Here is a 16,426-nt window from a genome sequence, read left to right as displayed (position 1 = left end):
GTTAGGATTTCTGTCCATTTGTGATGTCACAAATATACAATATTTAGACCGTTTCACGGTTTTAAACTTAAACATTCTAAATGTGTCCCAGTTTATTTCCTGTTGCAGTGTAAGCGAATGACAGCTGACAGGATGTAAACAGGGACCCAAACTGTTTCCTAGCAACGCAATTCCGTTGAAATGCACTAAAACGAAGCGTTTCAGACAGAGCGTGAATACAGTTATATTCAGGTAGACAGTATGAGAAAAATAATGTGTTTTTTGAACATTACAGCATGTAAACATGTTCTAGTTGTAACTCAAAATACAAGCATGAACCTGAAAATGAGCATGATATGTCCCCTTTAATATGGCACATTGAAATTGTGTTCTGTGAATTTGAAACGGTTGTGCAAACAACAGTGTTGACTTTGGCATAAAGTATATGTATTTGTACATCAAACCACTTTTTATATCTGTATATAAAAGATCTATTGTAGAAGTTTCTATTTTGTTGAAACAATAACTGAAATCCCCAGCACACTTTATTTAAATTGACTCTTGTCTTTTGGGTTATACCGTTGGGGTAAATTATTAAACCACGGAGCATTTCAGGTCTAACTTTAAAAGTTAATCTTAAATTAACACTGAGAGCAATTCAGCAGTAAAAGTGAGTGTGGGATTATATTTTATTACACACCATTGTCAGTTATACTGTATGTCCCACTTGCAAATGAAGCAGTGAATCCAGAGAATGGTCATTTTACTTTCCAGAAACAATACACCGACCAGCCATAACATTATGACAGCACGTGCACCCTGACCGGTCTGCGGCTACGCAGCCCCATACGCAACAAACTGCTCCTCACTGTGTGTTCTGACACCTTTCTATCAGAACCAGCACTAACTTGTTCAGCAGTTTGAGCTCCAGTAGCTCTTCTATTGGATCGGACAACACGGGCCAGCCTTCGCTCACCACGTGCATCAATGAGCCTCGGGTCTGACCCTGTCGCCGGTTCTTCCTTTGACCACTTTTGTTAGGTCCTGACCACTGCAGACTGGGAACATCCAACAAGAGTTGCAGTTCTGGAGATGCTCTGACCCAGTCGTCTAGACATCACAATTTGGCCCTCGTCAAAGTCGCTCACATCCTTACGCTGGCCCATTTTTTCTGCTTCCAACACAAAGTTCAAAGTTCAAAATGTTCACTTGCTGCCTAATAATCCCACCCACTGCCATATGCCATTGTAACGAGATAATCAATGTTATTCACTTCACCTGTCAGTGGTCTTAATGTTATGGCTGATCAGTGTATATATTTCTATGAAGATTAAAATAGTACAGTGAAAGACATCAATCATCACATTACTATCACCTTGACTTCAGACTTTACATATCAAAACGTTATCATATCGTTATACATATCACAACGTTGTGAAAAGAAATTGTAAACTAAGAGTTTACAGCCATGCACAGTGGTGCTTTGACCTAAATACTAACATGCACACAATGACAATGCTAACACGCTGATGCTGCAGGTATAATGTTTAATGTAGAATGCTGGAAAGTACAGCTAAAAAAAACAAATGTAAACCTTGTGGTAGTGTTCTAGGGGAAAAGGGGATCACTGAAGTCACTAAGGTTCACTCTCACAATGAAAAACAATCCATCCAATAGCTGTTGAGATATTTCAGTCTGGACCAAAGTGGTGGACCGACCAACAGACCGATATCGCCTTGCCGTGACACATAGAGCTGCGATCACATTAATCAATAAGACCAGGTATTGAAACAGTGACGTCACCGAAACTGTATTACATAGAGTACACAAATACTGACTGTTCAAAGTTGTGCAAACGTCACATTATTTGAACAGCTTTAACTGAGAGCACATTACTGAACCCACACATTAATCATAATCTAAACTTAGTTCAGTTCAGGTTTGTTCAGTCACGTGATTTTCTGAATTATCAAAGTCATCCTGATAGCCAAAAAGATAACTTCATTTACTGATCGATATAATTTTGTGCAGCATCACGGTTACATAGTCAATCACATTCACTACAGTGGCTGCTGTTATACTCACTTCCTCCATAAAAGATTTCATATGAATAGTTTGAAAAAAAATTTAAGTTTAAGATTTAAAACGTTGAAGCACGACACCAGTGTTTCTGTGCTTGGAAAAATGTTATATATCAGTGTCTCTGTCTCTCTCTTACCACGGAGTATTAGGGCCACATTGAGGAAAAAATAAATCTGAGATTTCGAGAATAAAGTCATAAGTTTACGAGAAAAAAAGTCGTGCTATTATAAAGTAGTAATTTTACATGTTATTTTAGAGGGTAAATAGTGTGAAAATGAGGAACATGAAGCATCTTGTGAAGTTATACTTTAGTTTAGGTTTCACAAATAACAAAATACTTCATCTTTTGGCTCATCAGCACCACATTATCATCAGTATCAGGACCTTGAAAAGATTGTGCAAGAAACTGTGTTTATTCCGAAGAATATGCCTCTTTTGTGGAGGAGGAAATCACATTTTTTACTCGTAAAGTTATGACTTTATTCTCGTAATATTACGACTTTTTTTCTCATAAATTTATGACTTTATTCTCAAAATCGCAGATTTTTTTCCCCCTCAATGTGGCCCTAATACGCCGTCATACTCTCTTTCTGTCTCACACACAAATAACTACAAGAACAATGAAAGCAGTGTTTTTGAAACAATGTAACATTTATAATTTTACTAGATTACTTACTGCAAACACTGATCTCTAAATCAAACCACAGTGACAAGTTTACTAATCAAGGCAGATTAATAATAATAATATGAATTCACAATTTCCTGTTAAATGTGACAGAATAAACCTTTTTCCAAGATTAAACAAACATCTCTGTGAGAATACAATAGATATTTATGCCCAGGGAATTCCCAGCAGATAAAGATATTAAAAGTTAAAACATTATATAACAAATTGTTATAACTCTTGAAAGCATCTTTCCACTGAACAGACAGCTACAACCAGACTATAGTCTGCTAAAGTAGACGGTGCAGTAACTTAATGTTTAAATCTAAATCACTGAAAAATCATCCTAATCACAATAAAAGCATGCATTTGCTCTTGTTGAAGTGATGTGACCTTAGCGTCAGTGCCATCGCAGCCGGTGTCGGTGGCTGAAAGCCGAGACCTTCAGGTTTGAGTGAACTTTCCCTTTAAGCAGAGAGGTCAACGGGGACACAACTAAATAAATCTATCAGCTGACTGAGGGCAGGGCAAGGAAATAAAATATTAACAGACATAAGATTATGATTTAAAGCCTGAATGTCTATTCAAAACTGTAAGTATACGACAGTACTTTGAACTGTGCTCGATTACTGGTCAGCAAAAGAGAATTCACATTTGATAAGATACCGACTGTAAATGGTGAAGTTTCTCATAAACAAAAGAATAGCTCGACTCAAACATCTCCATTTACTTTTAATAGTCATCTTCACAGAGTACCGAGGAGGTGTATGCAGTGCAGGTGTAAAGACTAGATATACATCAGTACTGCTAGATCTTGCATTTTTGCATTCTTCCATATGTTTCTTGTATGGTATAGAGTCAAGCAATTCATTATAAGGGTGCGTTAGAACTGCCAGGTGACTGCACTGTACTATGTCAACGCAACATTTCATCAGAGTTAAATCTATACGCTCCAGTACAACAAAATGCATTTACAAAGAGCAAGAATTTCAACGCATCCTTTGTCCAGCTGCAGACTCGTTAATGCTTAACCAGTACTAAAATAGTCACTTTCTGCCTTCAATAAATCCCCCACCTTACCCCAGCTTTCAGTGTTTGCTCTGCCCTCTATTCAGTATTTCCCCGTTAGTATTTGCTTAAGGAACTTTAAAATGACCTCTCTAAAATCACAAGCTACCAATTCCTCAAAAGGTGATGCAGGCAGGAGGACAAGATGATGCGAGGAACCCAAAAAAAGAAGAATACCCAGAGAGTAAACCTCCAGTACAATAAGACCATCACTTTATAAGATCATTAAACCTTCCTCTGATTGACTTATGTCATCCCGCACATAGTAATAATACATTTTACAATCATGACAGTGCTTCTTAAAACACTACAACTGAATAAAACAATGAATTGTTCTGTTAACTGCCTCCTGAAGAAGCTTCAAAGGCACGTCAAAGCAATCAGTGCCAAATGATTCCAGCCTTTAGGCTCGTGGATTAAAGCCGTGATAACTGTTTTATTATCTCTGCCTCCACTGCCAATCAAAAGAGGAAAAAAAAAAAAAAAGTTCATTGTATACTTTACATTTCTATGGTAACACGCCAGGCACGTGCAATGTCATCAATTTTGGGCGGGAATAGCAGACTTATAATGTAGCTACAGCCAACAAATCAATGTTCAAATTAGTCCAGGTTTGAGTGCATGAGGGCAAAAAAGAATCAGTTCAGTTCTCACCCTCCCAAAATGCATATCAGATACAGTAGTTGCGAATAGAGCTCCTCACAGAGGTATTATCTATTAGTCTTGGTAATTATTAATAGAAGATTACTTTCAAGATGAAAGAGATCATCGAGGTTATAGCACTTTTCCTAGGTTTTGCAAGCTGGATAATGATTTTCATATCACTACACGATCAGTATTGGAAAGAATCCACGACAGAAGGCAGCGTAATTACGACCTCCACAATCTATGAGAACCTCTGGATGTCTTGTGCGAGTGATTCAACGGGGATCTATAACTGTCGGGACTTTCCATCCCTTTTCGCCCTCCCAGGTAAGTTAAAAGTGTTAATTGTCTAAACGATCTTAGAAAAGTCACTTTTTTGAATCTTCTGTAAAAAAAAATTACAGTTATTCTCAATTAATAACAATTTGCTTTGCCTTTTAATTTTCTGATGATTCAGCTTTAAGTAACAGCTGACTAGGCATTTTCTAACCTACAACGTCAGAGAACTTTATATTTGATTGAGGTACTTTTTCTTCTAAGAAAATGATTATGAGCAATACATATAGAATCAGAGAGCCCAACTTAACAAAAAGAAAAAACAATATACATATGTAATGCAATGCTTGTTCTGTAAATCTACAGAAGCTGTGTAATCCAACACATAGCTCAGTAAACTTTGTGAAGCTTGTTAAGTTTATATAAGAGGAATTTACATCCACTTTATGGACATTTCTAACGACATAGATTGTACTGGATTACGTTATATTTTTAGGTGAGTCAATAAAATGAAATAACCTCATAAACCTCACAGACAGTATTATAGATAAGAGTATCCTTACATTGTACAGGTGCTTCTTTTTACACTATCTTTAATATGTTTAATGCAATGCATATGTTGGACACCCACTGCCATTTTACATGTGGGAATTGCATATTTTATTTAATTAGTTCTTGTGAAATGATCATTCTTGTACAGAACCACTAAAACTATGTCTTTAGAAATGTCCATAAAGTCAACTTTGACTTGAAGCAGTAAAGCCAAACGGTTCTTAGTTCTTGTGTTTAGGTTTAAACCATTTGGAATAGAGTAAAGGAAAGTGTTTTATGCATGTGTGGCCAAAAGGCTGCTTCATCACCATGATGATAAAGGCCTGATAATGAACCAACGCTACATCTGTTAGACTAATTAAGACAAGTCCTTCGGGCTCAGTTGTCAAACAAGCAAACAGATTTATCTCATCTGTGGGGCAACAATCTCATCCGTGGGTCGGTATGCGGTGATGCACCCTCACCCCTCAATGCCACTAAGCTACCCATCATCCCTTGGACTCGGGGTGAAGTGAGGAGCCAAAACGTGACTTGAATCCCATCAATAACGGTTTGATATTATTGACACAGTGTTCAAAGCAAACGTCAAAAGGTGACAAATAGCTTAAAGTCTATAGACGTTAGTATGCAGGCTTGAAGGTTGGACTTCACCTCCCTGTTGTCCCTTAAGTTGGGTAAACATTTGGAGTCTTTGAAAAGGTTCAATAGAATTGAAAATAATAGGGGAATCATAAGTGGGCTATTTGGAATTAATCATTGATTTGTGGGTTTTCTGTAGCATCTTAGCTCGGGGGTTGGTGGGAATCGGTCTGGCACACTGAGACTTTGGGGCCAACAAATCCACACGTTTGCACAGGAAGATAGCTTGGAATCAACGTTTTTGTATTAAGGATACTACACGGGTTGGACAGAAGCAAAAAAAGGGAAGTATGAATGCGATAGTGGAAGTTTGTGCCTTCTTGCTGGGGTTTCTGGCCTGGCTGATGGTAGGGATCGCCCTTCCAAACCGATACTGGAAGGTCTCTTCGGTGGACGGTAACGTTATCACCACATCAACCATCTATGAAAACCTTTGGATGTCCTGTGCAACTGACTCTACGGGAGTTCACAACTGCCGGGATTTTCCATCTTTGCTCGCACTCAATGGTATGTGGCCAACACACAGAAATAGTTTGATTCGTGTTGATTACTTATCTGGCTTAAATGCTTAAATCCACCCACTCAAGGAATCAAGATGTTGAAGACAATGACAAAACTTGACACTTCAAGCACTATAAAAGTTGTGTAGGGAAAAAATACATTGTGATTTATCTCCGATGTTGAAACAGTCAACGATTCACATTGATTTCAGCTGAATCGTTAAACTACTGGCTCAAACCCAACTGTGGAGAAATGACAGTCCTTATTTGACATCATTTGCCTTGATCTAGACAGGATCTCAGTGTACCTTTAAAAAGCCTATCAGAATCTGTAGTAAAGACGGGTAATATAAGATATGATAAGATGAGAGTTTAAGCAAGCACAACCACAGTGAACCCAGACAAATAGATAACAAACTAATAACACTTTAAACTCATTCCTAAGAACTAATAATGTGTCGGAGACGAAATACTTGTATAGATAGTGAAAACTATCTGTTAAAGTTAAGTTAAGTAAAGCACATGAAACATATGAAACTGGATGCCCAGCCTTCGTCTTGAGCCCTGAGGTGACACTTCTTGTCAGGTCCTCATCTTATCACAGGCAGAAACTTTCCAGTTCACTCATACAAATTCTGTTTTGTTAAGATGGGGAATTGGAAATGTTGGTGTAATAGTCAGGAAATAAACCTGTGTGGCTCCCCTTCAGCCAACTGGGAACTCTCTCATTAAAACTACAGCGGTATATACAACTACGACTATGATTCATCTGTTGGAAAATGTTGGATGTTTGGATAGATTGTTGTGGCTGAAGTTGTTTTTTGTACAGGTTTTGCCCTCTAGCCATGTCCGTTAGAGAGTTCTGCCTGTACTCATAGAACCAGGGTTACTACCAGTGAACCTCTAGGGGGCTCACACCTGCATCAACAACAGTCTTGTGATGTTGTTCTCCGTGGCTATAAAGCATGCATTTTTAGCACAATAAGAACATTTTTTATGATTACTTTTACTAACGCAACTTGCTAATATTGTAAATATAGAAATTTATGAGTAACTTTTAACTTGTAACTATTGGTGCTGGAATCACTTTCTTACATTTTGTTAAGAAACAAATATTTTTATTGCATCACAGATAAGACACATCTTTTTTTAGTGAAAAACAAGCAATCTTAAATAAGGTAATCATAAATCATAAGGTCCCCCAGCATGAATAAATACGTTTTTTCTTACATGATAATTCCTGTATTTTGTAAATCAAAATCTATTTTTTAGTTCTCTACCATGATAGTGAGCGAGTCAGCTTTTTCAAATCACTCATGATATTTGCGATAATCCCGATGATGGAAATTCCCCAACTTATGATGTGAGTGTTTCTTTATCACTGCATGACCTCGCCCACAGTTACATTGCTGATCTCCTTATTCGACCTGTTTCGACCTGTTTATCCATCCCCCGCTCCAACTGCAAAACAAAAGGTGATCGGGCCTTTTTTGTATTAGCCCCAACTCTCTGGAATCACCTCCCCCAATCTTTTAGAGCTGCTGAATCTCTGGACTGATTTAAGCGGCTTCTAAAAAACCCATCTCTATAGGCAAGCCTTTCTATAGGCCTCATCCACATATGTGTTTGTCTGTTTTAGTTTGATCTGTTTCTCATTGTTTCTGTGTTTCATATTGTAATTTGTCCTTGTGTTTTCATCATTGTTTGATGTTTCGTTTTGTGTTCAAAGCACTTTGTAACGATGTGTTTTAAAAGGTGCTATATAAATAAAGCTTTACTTTCTTACTTACTTACTTACAATCCGCGATAAAAATCTTATATCGTCCCATTCCTAATTATTTTTTTTATGTTTGCACACAGGGTACATTCAGGCCTCCCGGGCCCTCATGATTGCTGCCATCGTGTTTGGGACGTTTGGGCTCGTGGCTACTCTCATAGGAATGAAGTGCTCAAAAATAGGAGGAGAAAACTATATCCTGAAGGGAAGAATCGCTGCGATCGGAGGAGTGTTCTTTTTGCTACAGGGTAAATGTTTGGTCAGAAGTCACTTCAAATGTGTTGTGCTTAATGAAGAAAGGTCCCTGCTTTTATGGTACTTTAAAGGAAAATGTCCAGTCCCCAGGTGGACACACAATCAAACAACAACACAAAAACAGCTAGAAAGGTAAATCATGTCTGGCACTCCAGTCAGTCACTGTGTACAGAAGACAAGTTATCAGAAAATGAGTCACCGGTTCGAAAGGTTATCGTTACTCTAACGAACCTGCTGATGTGAGAAGAGGTCACACTATGTAAAATACAAAAAGTGATGCAGTGAGCGGACACTGGTGATCTCTTTGTGTCCACAAACAAAACACTCTTGCTATTATTGCAGTTAAATTTGAAAGGCTTTTAAATGTTAGAACTATATTATTTTACATAGTAATCATACTTATACTGGCTATAAAGGAGTAGTCACTCCTTGCAACAAGCAGGTACCTTTGCTTCATATGAATGGCTTCATAAATAATGTAATGATATTGCATGAAATGGTTTTAGGACTTACATTCCTAACATCACTTTATTATCTAAAAACTATTTTTTGACCTTGTTCGTGTTATCTTAAAACATCCAACTTGCCTAAAGTAAACAATGTTTTGTGTTTTGTAGGGACTTGCACCATGATTGCTATATCTTGGTATGCAGCCAACATCACGCAGGAATTCTTTGACCAGTTTTATCCGGGGACAAAGTGAGTCAATATATTCTGCATCAGTGTGCCAATCTGTTGAAAAGAAGCGGAACAATAGCTGAATGACACAAAGTGATGTTGCCGTTAACTGTGGATTCAATACATATAAAAACATATGTTCAATGTTATCGTATCACAGGTATGAGATTGGAGAGGGCCTGTATATCGGCTGGTGTTCAGGCGTACTTGCCATTTGTGGAGGTGCATGTCTGACGTGTGCTTGCAAAATCAACACACCCAAGGAAAAAATGTGAGTATGCGATGCTGAAAACGTTTGATATGAATTGGTGCATATGCTCCTGAAACTGAAACGTGAAACTTTTGTGTTTTAGACCATATCCATACCAACCAACCTCCAGAGGACACGCGGTGTCGACTGTGGTAACGTCTCACACTGTCCCGAGCAACTACGGAAGAAATGCTTATGTCTGAGAGGTGATTTTGTAGAAGGGAAAGCCGGCCGGTTGGAGTCAATTCACCACATTGAATACACTATGAGAGGGCAGCATTTACAATGGAAAACAACACTGTAAAAACTCATGATCAGCAACCTTGATTTGATTTGGAGAGTTATTGGCTTTATCCAATCGAAACCTTTTAGTGATACATATTTGCTGTATATGAATTTGTAATGCTTATGTACTGTGAAAATTGCTTATATATACTTTACTAGCTTACCAAGAGACACTGCAACATAATAAAAACGGTGGCAGTACAAATGGAAAGCATCTGTAACAGTGTTGATCACTGCTATAATCTAGAATTAGTCTACAATCATTACACGCTGGTATTTAACAAGTCAATATAGGATCATTTCTATCCCCAACAGCCTTTAGCAACCACACCTTTATACCTAATTACATTTCCTTTCCTTTATTTTAATAATTGCTACCAGATGACTCGATCATAAGAAAAATATTTGCAAGAAAGCTGATGAATATGTCAAGAAAAATCCGATCCTCTGGCCTTAGGGGATGTACGAGTGTTTGACATTATTTTAAAGGTTTTTGGATAAAAAAATAAAGAAATAAAAGCTCCTGTTTGTCACTCTTACTAGGACTAGGAATACAAAACAATCAGAAATATTTAATCCTCAGAGCATGTTAAATTGTTTTACGATTGTGTTTAAGTCTATAAAGTTTGTGTTATTATATAAAGTGTTGTAATCCTTTGTTATACACATGTATCCTCAAACCTGCCTCAGGTTTTCTGGTCGCACCCCTTCCACACAACCCAACATTTCTTGTGGTTGTTGCTACAAATTCAGAATAATTTGCCTGCAAAAACGTTAAAAACTCAAAAAAACTAAAAAACTAAAACTTCTCCTCTCTGGGAAATTAGATGGCAACTCCAAAACTAATCTGGCTGGTCTTAAAGTAAATAAAGCTCTTAAGTAGAATGATCTAATATCTATCAAAACACTTTTGACTGTGTAAAAGTCATGAAGGAAATTTAACCTGCAACTGTAACCAGTAAATAGCTGATGGTAGACGAGGGCTTTCACCCCCCCACTCACCTCTGAACCAGAAGACTTTGAGTCACAGGGTTGAAACAAATGTAAACATAGCCTTTGTAAGTTTTGTGCATTTTAATCTTTTTTAAGCATGTGTATATTTCAAATGTTTCTTTTGGGTGATTTTACATGTGTTCCTGTGGATTTTTGTATGTTTTATACACAAATAAATATAACTTCCAGAGACTAATTGCAAAGAAAATCATGAAAATGTTTATGAAAGATTATGATTTCCAGCATATTCCAAGAATAGAGATGTTGACTCAATATTAACAAAATATGAAACCAGTCCACACGTTCAAATTACAGGAATTTTAGTTTACAGAACTCGTTTGCACATCATCAGCAGAAAATACTCACATCTGAGATTACAGTCAAGATGAATGTTTAGTCCATTTAGCCTGGCATTCCCTGACTGCCCTGTCAGAGAGTTGGCAAATTCATCTTCAGTTGGTTAAACACGCCACCTACTGGAATGGTATGGTGTCACGTCTGGGATTAGATTTACTCAAAACGCATTGTGTTGCTGGGAAACTGGCCAAAATCTTCACCGAGCATCACCAGATCCTACAAAGATTAAAATCATCTCAGGGCTGCACTGACTAATTTATAAAGACAATCTTTTGTATCTTTATACATTTTGCACTGAGAGGTGACAAAGGTTATGCATCCATGCCTGCATGAAGGAAGTTCAAAGGTACTTTAATGAAATAAAACTATTTAAAATCATACTTATAAATTGTATGTAGGTCTTCGTTAACCCAGAAGGAAGACAAGGTAGTGAGGAACTAGCTACAGTGGAGCTTATTTTGTCACTGTCTTACAAAGGGTCAAGGTTTACCAGCCACATTGTTTCACAGTAAGTTAGATATTTTCCTCGGCAGACTTCTAATCTTTAGGTGCTTCATTTGCTAAATCATCCAGGCTTTGTCCATCAAAGCGCATAAAGTGCCAGCCTTCGCTGTCGGTGAGGTCCTGAGCTCCTTTAGCAGCGTAGAAGTCTCGAGACGGAGTATTCCAGTCCAACACAGAAAACTGCAGCCGCACACACTGCTTCTTCTTCCCCACCTGAGGAAACCAAACAGCCGTGCACTGTTACCTCTTCTTCTTCACACAGGACAGATCAGATGAACATTTGTTTCCCTAGAAAACTGCTTTTAGTGGTCAACAAACACATTCTTACCTCAGCGACTTTGCTCAGTAAACCCTTGCCAATGCCATTTCCTGTAAAGGAAATCAATAAAGGAAATATTTGTACTTGTGGACAAAACTTTTACAGAAAAAGACGTAACAGAAACATTAAGAAATTATGATTCACACATCGAAGCAAGCACACAGAACACATTTTACGAAGTACTTTCCTTCCAGGCTTCGTTGACAACAATTCAACACTTAACTTACCTCTGAATTCTGGCATCACGTACAGGTCCTCCATATATACTGACCGCCCCTTCCATGTACTGTAAGTGTAAAAGTAAAGGGCGTATCCGACAACTGTGATTCCTACATGGAAAAAAAGAAACATGCAATCAGAGAGACAGGAAGGATATCAGAACATTTTTAATCCCTACAAATAAAGTGGAATAATTGTGTCTTGCATAAAAAAAATGGTGAATTGATTTCAAGTCTGTGAATGCTCAGTCACTGTGCAACACATAATAAATCAACAGTGTTGATTTATGAGATGACACTTGAGCTGTCATCATGATTTGTTGGATAATATATGACAATATCTTAACAGCAAGGGCAGAGAGATAAGATGCAGACAGGTTTAAAGCTGACTGACGGGGGAAACTAGGATAGAAAAAGCCTTGATCATCACTTTACCTTCTTTAGATTTATGCTCCTCAGGCACTTCTGCAACGAGGCATTCAAAGAAGGGATTCTGGCAGAAACCGTCCTGCTCCAGCTCTAAAGATAAACCAGACAGATGATATACCCAAATAGCAACATTTCATCTTTACATTAGAGGTAATATCAGCACCCACGTGACAAGACACATCAAAAACGTCAATACTTGAAACATTTAAAGATGCATTACTTTTTCACGACTCTGCTCTTATCGATAATAACAGCTAAGATCCAATCACATGGTAACATTGCTACGAAATAGTCCATTAGGCAAGAAAAAACAGAAATGATTAGCTCTAGCTGTGGATCACATTATTTTACATCTAAATCTGCAAGTTTTTTCCGGACTAAGTTGTTTACTCATAAACATGTTGAAGGCATTTCCTACTTCATAAACGTTTCCAAAGTCATATCCTGAGTGTTTCAAACCTGCATGCAGTCTTCTTCTATTCCTCTTTCATTTGGCGCATTGATTTCCATGTCATATTATACCGCCATCACTTGTTGATGGGTATTATCTTCAGTCAGCAGAAACATCAATCATGTCATCCATGCGCCTCTGTTCCTCTGCCTGCCTGATTACCTTCATTCACACACCGCGCTCGTTCTCGCTCTTTCGCTCCACCTCACATTCATGCGCGCACACTCCACACTGCAGAAGACTTCGTAGCTCTGAGAATATCTAGTGAATGTACAGTGGACGTTTGTGCAGAAATAACTGCTGCAGCTCCTCCAGACCAACAGAGGTTTCCCGTGTCTTGTGAAGTGACGGGGCTCCGCAGAGAGAAACGTTATCGTCTCTGACCAAAACTCCGATGTCTCCCCCTGTTCCCTCCGACCGCAGTCTGGAGGCTGAGGCAGGGAAAGCCAACACTAGGATCAGCATTGATTCATGGAGAGACCTTCGTCTGGTCAGCTAACATTACTGCCAAGCAGCTGAAATATAGAGTGATATTGTGGTTTTAGCTGACGTGTGTCGCCTCACTGTTTTGAGCGATGCTCGTTCAGGTATATGTAGAGTCGAGCACAAGCGCGAGCCTGACGCTGACTTTCGTTGACTTAACGGCCACAGGTGTCGCTGTTAACAAGCTTTTCTGATTCTTACAAACAGTCCCTTTAAGACACTTGTCACACAAAAAGATGCAAATCCAGGACCACTTCTCTTGACTGTCCTGGTGGTAACTTAAGTTACTGTAGAGTCTATAGTAACTTAAGGTTTTTAACAGCAGACACTGGTGTGCCATTGGAGGATAAACACAGGTGATGACTTATTGTTTACATTAATAATGAATGAATAATGAAGTCAACCCACAAGGTAAACTAGTCTCTGTGTATGTTGGCTCACTGGTATGGCTTCCCAGGACACCGAGTGACATAGTTCAAAGTTTCCCCTGGGTTTCTCTCAGCAGTTTTCTATCATTCATTAGCTAGTTAAGTGCAAAATTACCTTGATGAGATATCTTCACTTGGTCGGACATTTTTTCATAAACCGCCAACTCCTGAGAAAAAAGGAGATTTTAAAACGTTATGTGTGAATGTATCGTGTGTCATTTGACATATTTACTAAAGGAAATGTAACAAGCAGGGAATGAAATTAGCACCTGCCAAATACAGGGTCAATGTTGGCTGTTTCAGGTCACCTGCCACCATGGCAGACAGGGGTTCCTTATATTAAGAAATATTATTTTTAAAAAGCAATTCTAAAGCCTAAATTAAATATATGGTAACACTTAATTTTACAGGTCCACAAATGTCATGGTAATTAGGTGATAATTAGCAAGTAATTTTTAAATTTCTTTGGAATTACTGCCAAATTACCTCAATATTTACCTATACATTTATAGAAAATTCCTTTATTATAAACATTATTTAATAATTATATTCTGCTATTTCTCAATAGCTGGTAATTTATTTAATACATTTCAAAGAAAAGAATACAAAGTTAATTGATATGCTTTATTTCCATGTCTGCTGGTAAATAGATAATAATTAGCTGATAACTTCTTTGAACTTTCTTAAAAAAACTCTCTGAATCATTACATTAGCAACCAGGTTACATTTGTGTAGACCATAAGTCACTTCAATGCTTCATGAAGCTGCAATGATTCATGAAGCTGCAATGATTCATGAAGCTGCAATGCTTCATGAAGTTGCAATGCCTCATGAAGTTGCAATGCCTCATGAAGCTGCAATGCTTCATGAAGTTGCAATGCCTCATGAAGTTGCAATGCCTCATGAAGCTGCAATGCTTCATGAAGCTTTAATGATTCATGAAGCTGCAACGCTTCATGAAGTTGCAATGCCTCATGAAGCTGCAATGCTTCATGAAGTTGCAATGCCTCATGAAGCTGCAATGCTTCATGAAGTTGCAATGCCTCATGAAGCTGCAATGCTTCATGAAGTTGCAATGCCTCATGAAGCTGCAATGCCTCATGAAGCTGCAATGCTTCATGAAGCTTTAATGATTCATGAAGCTGCAACGCTTCATGAAGTTGCAATGCCTCATGAAGCTGCAATGCTTCATGAAGTTGCAATGCCTCATGAAGCTGCAATGCCTCATGAAGCTGCAACGCCTCATGAAGCTGCAACGCCTCATGAAGCTGCAACGCTTCATGAAGTTGCAACGCTTCATGAAGTTGCAATGCCTCATGAAGCTGCAATGCCTCATGAAGTTGCAACGCCTCATGAAGCTGCAACGCTTCATGAAGCTGCAACGCTTCATGAAGTTGCAATGCCTCATGAAGCTGCAATGCTTCATGAAGCTTTAATGCTTCATGAAGCTTTAATGCTTCATGGAGCTTCAATGCTTCATGAAGCTTCAATGCTTCATGAAGCTTTAATGCTTCATGAAGCTGCAATGCTTCATGAAAATGCAAAGCTTCATGGAGCTTCAATGCTTCATGAAGTTTCAATGCTTCATGAAGCTGCAATGCTTCATGAAGCTTCATGAAGCTTCATCTCGCCGTCACTAGTTTACATTGTGCAGTTGAGTTTCTAGTTTAGCTTCATTACAACAAACAGAGTACTGAGACTCACCATTATCATTCTGGATATTTCTTTGCAGTCTTCTTTAGTTGAAGACCGGATTTTGAACTTCATGTTTGTTTAATCTGCACACTTTATCCTTTATGAACTGTTTTACTGTTTTCTTCCTCAGAGAGAAAAGTCAAATCTCTGCAACTCTGTCTTTACCCCGGAAGTGGATCCTGTGTTGCAATTCTGCCTTCAAAATAAAAGACAGATCACTGAAAATGTTTTAAACCATGCATGCGCTAAATTATTAATTTAAATCGGTTATTCAAATCCAATTAGGTTTATATTTTTCGCATGGAAATCTACACTAGAAGGAGTAATATACGAGTTTTAGTTTGGGCTTTCCAGCACATGATACGGGGTTTGAAAATCACGCAGTTGTTGTTTCCTGCCGCAATGCACACATTTTTTATTTTTTTATTTTATTGAAGAAAATTAATTTACAAACATTAAGGCATTGTAATCTAAACTGAATACTTCTAACATACAAGGCACAATTGGATAGGAAAGATAACTAAAATTATAAAAAAATATATATAATAGAATATATAATAACACAAATAAAAGAGGGGGTAGAAAATAATTCAAGGAACAAAAAAGAAATGCATAAATAAATAAATAATAATAAGACTGTACTATTCCATAGTAGCTCTAGGGGTCATCATCATAGTTGACTTATGTGTTTAATGTGGTCTTGTACTTTTGCATTTTTCACTTTTAAAACCTTTATCTAATTACTTCTGAAACTCTGGCCTCCAGACTGACAGGATGTAGTGGTGAATTGTAATCAATTACATTTACTCAAGTACTTGTATAGCTTTGAAGTACTTGTGCTTTACTTAAGCATTTCCATTTTATGTTTATTATACTTTTTTACTCCACTACATTGATCT

The 16,426-nt window shown here is 37.8% G+C and overlaps 2 protein-coding genes across 2 annotated transcripts; one reads left to right on the top strand and one right to left on the bottom strand.

The window, feature by feature from the left end:
- The first annotated feature begins 4,447 nt into the window (after positions 1-4,447).
- Positions 4,448-10,839, top strand: LOC141752225 (claudin-15-like). The gene is made up of 5 exons (XM_074609961.1): positions 4,448-4,765; positions 8,266-8,430; positions 9,055-9,136; positions 9,276-9,386; positions 9,469-10,839. Exons 1-5 carry the CDS (start codon positions 4,549-4,551, stop codon positions 9,566-9,568), a joined length of 675 nt encoding a protein of 224 aa, XP_074466062.1. The 5' UTR covers positions 4,448-4,548; the 3' UTR covers positions 9,569-10,839.
- A 107-nt stretch (positions 10,840-10,946) lies between these two features.
- Positions 10,947-15,710, bottom strand: LOC141752227 (thialysine N-epsilon-acetyltransferase-like). The gene is made up of 6 exons (XM_074609962.1): positions 15,537-15,710; positions 13,948-13,999; positions 12,477-12,560; positions 12,051-12,152; positions 11,833-11,873; positions 10,947-11,717 (listed from the first exon to the last, which is right to left on the bottom strand). The coding sequence occupies exons 1-6, from the start codon at positions 15,597-15,599 to the stop codon at positions 11,538-11,540; spliced, it is 522 nt and encodes a 173-aa protein (XP_074466063.1). The 5' UTR covers positions 15,600-15,710; the 3' UTR covers positions 10,947-11,537.
- Between the last annotated feature and the right edge of the window lie 716 nt (positions 15,711-16,426).

This window comes from Sebastes fasciatus, chromosome 16 (genome assembly GCF_043250625.1).
Source record: "Sebastes fasciatus isolate fSebFas1 chromosome 16, fSebFas1.pri, whole genome shotgun sequence".
NCBI classification, from domain to species: domain Eukaryota; kingdom Metazoa; phylum Chordata; class Actinopteri; order Perciformes; family Sebastidae; genus Sebastes; species Sebastes fasciatus.
The sequence above is the reverse complement of the archived record's forward strand: the minus strand, read 5'-3'. Positions and strand labels throughout refer to the sequence as shown.